The sequence below is a fragment of the Cynoglossus semilaevis genome, chromosome Z (assembly GCF_000523025.1).
Source record: "Cynoglossus semilaevis isolate Cse_v1.0 chromosome Z, Cse_v1.0, whole genome shotgun sequence".
In the NCBI taxonomy this organism is placed as follows: domain Eukaryota; kingdom Metazoa; phylum Chordata; class Actinopteri; order Pleuronectiformes; family Cynoglossidae; genus Cynoglossus; species Cynoglossus semilaevis.
The window spans coordinates 14,571,269-14,574,696 of record NC_024328.1 but is presented as its reverse complement, the minus strand read 5'-3'; the positions used below and the strand labels follow the sequence as shown (position 1 = coordinate 14,574,696).

At 46.5% G+C, this 3,428-nt stretch overlaps 1 protein-coding gene across 1 annotated transcript in view; it reads right to left on the bottom strand.

Moving 5' to 3' along the window:
• LOC112486495 (protein FAM240B) overlaps positions 1 to 3,372 on the bottom strand; it is a 5,543-nt gene extending 2,171 nt beyond the window's left edge. The window contains exons 1-2 of the mRNA XM_025053369.1: positions 3,237 to 3,372; positions 2,049 to 2,170 (exon numbers count right to left, since the gene is read on the bottom strand). Coding sequence (XP_024909137.1) covers positions 2,049 to 2,170 — 122 coding nt within the window. The 5' untranslated portion in view covers positions 3,237 to 3,372. The remainder of the gene's footprint in view (positions 1 to 2,048; positions 2,171 to 3,236) is intronic.
• Positions 3,373 to 3,428: the final 56 nt, after the last annotated feature.

The following is a 3,428-nucleotide window of genomic DNA, read 5'->3' as shown; positions in this document are numbered from 1 at the left end:
TGGTCCATGGTAGACCAATGACAGCCTGTCTCTGTCTCTGGGGTTTACAGGTGTTGCCTAACCCGCTGCGGTAGCCCCGTGGTACAATTAATTTGAACTTTATTGATCCCATATTTGTGTTGTTGTTTCTCTGGGAGTCGAACCCAGGACTCTCTGCTACTGAGGCAAGGCGTGCTAGCCGCTACACCATGGAACCGAAGAAGAAGATGAAGGAGAAGAAGAAGAAGAAGAAGAGGATGAAGAAGGAGAAGAAGAGGAAGAAGAAGAGGTAGAAGAAGACGAAGAAGAAGAAGAGGAAGAAGAAGAAGAAGAAGAGGAAGAAGAAGAAGAAGAAGAAGAAGAAGAAGATGAAGAAGAGGAAGAAGAAGAAGAAGAGGAAGAAGAAGAAGAAGAAGAAGAAGAGGAAGAAGAGGAAGAAGAGGAGGAGGAAGAAGAGGAAGAGGAAGAAGAAGAAGAAGAGGAGGAAGAAGAAGAAGAAGAAGATGAAGAAGAAGAGGAAGAAGAAGAGGAAGAGGAAGAAGAGGAAGAAGAAGAAGAAAAAGAAGAAGAAGAGGAAGAAGAAGAAGAAGAAGAGGAAGAAGAGGAAGAAGAGGAGGAGGAAGAAGAGGAAGAGGAAGAAGAAGAAGAAGAGGAGGAGGAAGAAGAAGAGGAAGATGAAGAGGAAGAGGAAGAAGAAGAGGAAGAAGAAGTAGAAGAGGAAGAAAAAGAAGAGGAAAAAGAAGAGGAAAAGGAAGAAGAGGAAGAAAAAGAAGAGGAAGAGGAAGAAGAAGACGAAGTTAGGTGTGGTTGTCAGGCATCACTGTTCGTCGCCTCCAGCTCCACATCGTGGCGGAGACGGAGTTATTTTCGGTCGGTCAGTGACATCATCAACACAGCCGGCCGTTGGTGACGGACGTCTGGCTCGGACGCGACTGTCAGGAGGTTACGATTTCTTACAGCGTACGATCGCTGCTCTGACAGTTCCGCAGACTGTTTTGGTCTCTGGCCCCGGCACAAATCTGGCCCAGAGGGCCCCCGGGGGGGGGGGGCAGACATGCAGGGATTAGGATCAACATGGTACCAATGAGCAGGGGATTATGGGTAGAGTGGGAGGTTAAAGGGGGAGAAGGGGGGGAGTTACGCTGGCCCACCATCAGATCCCACTGTAACGTATGGAAAAGCCGCCGACCCTGAGGTGGCGCTCTTTCCACATGCAGACGAGACGATGAGGTCACGACACTTGGACTTGGTTGTTTTTGTTTTTTTTAACGAGGACCTAATTTGAGCGGACTAAAATAGATTTTTCTATCCAGACTCCAATCAAGTCGGCTATGACGTGAAAAAAAAACTAAAAAAAAAAAAGAGACAATACGATTGTCTTTTATGACATGATTAATCGTGATTAATCGCGATTCATTGTTTGTGCTTAATCCACTGCTACCCTGTGATAAATCGGATTAAGATGTTAATTAAAAGTCCTAACGTGGTGACCGATAAAGATCGTACGTGTGTGTCGTCCCGCAACATCCGATAACTAGAAAAAAACACCACCTAGTGTCAGAGCGTACGTTTAGCTGCAGAAACCTGGGAGCCAACACTTCGTTGAGACTCAATCCGTCTCGACCGAGGCAATCACAGCGGCCCCAGCTCGTCACTGATTGGCTCAAATTATTTTTCTCTTAAATTGAAGATTAACCTCAGCTGATGACCGCGGCGGCTACGATCTTAAATGACCCGTCTCTCTGCGACGCGAGTCAGGTGTGTTTTCTTGTCTTGTGTGTAATCCAACCCGGGGTCCGTAATTAGGCGGTCCCCATTTAGTCCACTCCGCGGGTTGAACAATGACGTCGACGGCGAATGACGTGACATTCGGTCTAGGTTTTGACACCAGGTGTCACGATTGTGAATGAGTCGTGAGTGATGTCACACCTCAACTGCATCAGTGTTAGCGACGCTAACGGACGTTCGTCCCTTCTTCACATCCCACGCGACTTGAATCAACCTAAAAAGGAACGCCGCGTTTGAACTTTGCACTATCACGAATACGAGCTGTTAATTGCGTTACTGACTTTTGGAGGGCGCTCTTGTTTCTCCTCTGCTCTTCGGTTTCAGCATATTGACCCTCGGCGTTAATCCTCTTCTCCCAGAACGTCTTGATGTGCAGCCGGTCGTGGATCAGAGCCAGGTTCATCTGCAGCGACACAAACACCACTGGTCAGAATTCGACTCCGTCGCAACAACGCAGACTTGGGCAAACTGGGGGCCCGTAGACCAGATATGGCCCGCTGGGCTTTCTAATCTGGCCAAACAAACAACCGGTACGAGGCTGTCGTAGAAGCTAGGGATGTCCGATATTCAGTTTTTGCGTAGATGCCAATATTGTCCAAACACTTAATTTCCGATTCCGATTTATTTATTTGTCTGTACAAACCATTTTATGACAGTTGCTGGGACTAGCATTCTACGTACAATCCCCCGATAAAAAAATAAATAGATAAAAAAATTAGCTGCAATGCTGCCATGTAGTGGTTTTCACTTACGGTGGTATGTTCACCCCAGAACTATTTTAAGGGCACACACCATTTTGGGAAACCCAGGTATCGTTATCAAGTTTTTTCTCCCAATAACGATTCTTACAGATATTACATAATTATGCTAACATTGGACCGATAATATCAACAGACATCACTGGAGTAGCTCAACTCCGTCTGGAACTTGGTACACGATACTAGCGTTGCACCTGGTTGAGTACCTTAACCGATATACAGACACGGTCTACATGCGGAGGAGGGGGTCACAGGTTACGGCCCCCCCTGGTGGTGCCTAAAACTTTTGCAGTTCCGAGCAGTTTTCTACGGCGACACGATGAAAAGGAACCGGAGTTTGTTTTGGTCCGAAGTTTTTTTTTTTTTTACGATCAACTGTAAAACTGAAGCGACGTCTCCCGATAACGATTCTTACAGATATTATATAATTATCCTAACGTTGGACCGATAATATCGACATCACTGGAGTAGCTCAAAATATACAGACGTGGTCTACACCCCCCGGTGGTGCCTAAAGGTTTTGCACTTCCAAGCAGTTTTTCCACAGCGAAAAGGAACCGGAGTTCATTTTGGTCCGAATTTTTTAATATTTTTTTTTTACGATCAACTGTAAAACTGAAGCGACGTCAGACGTCTGTTAGGTGAAAAAGAACTTGGGTTACGATAATTAAAAAAAGTAGATGAAGAAGAAGAACATGCGGATGAACCAACCTTTGTTCGGATCTTCAGCTCAGCCTCCGTCCGTGGATGGATCTGGGCGTGTGTGTGTGTGCGGGTGTGTGTGTGTGTGTGTTGCCCCACCTCCGCTGGCCAGAAATGAATGTTTAACTTGTAAACGCATCTCTTAATGTAACACCCCCCTCACCCCGCCCTCCCGCCCCCCCACGTCCTCACCCCTTGGTC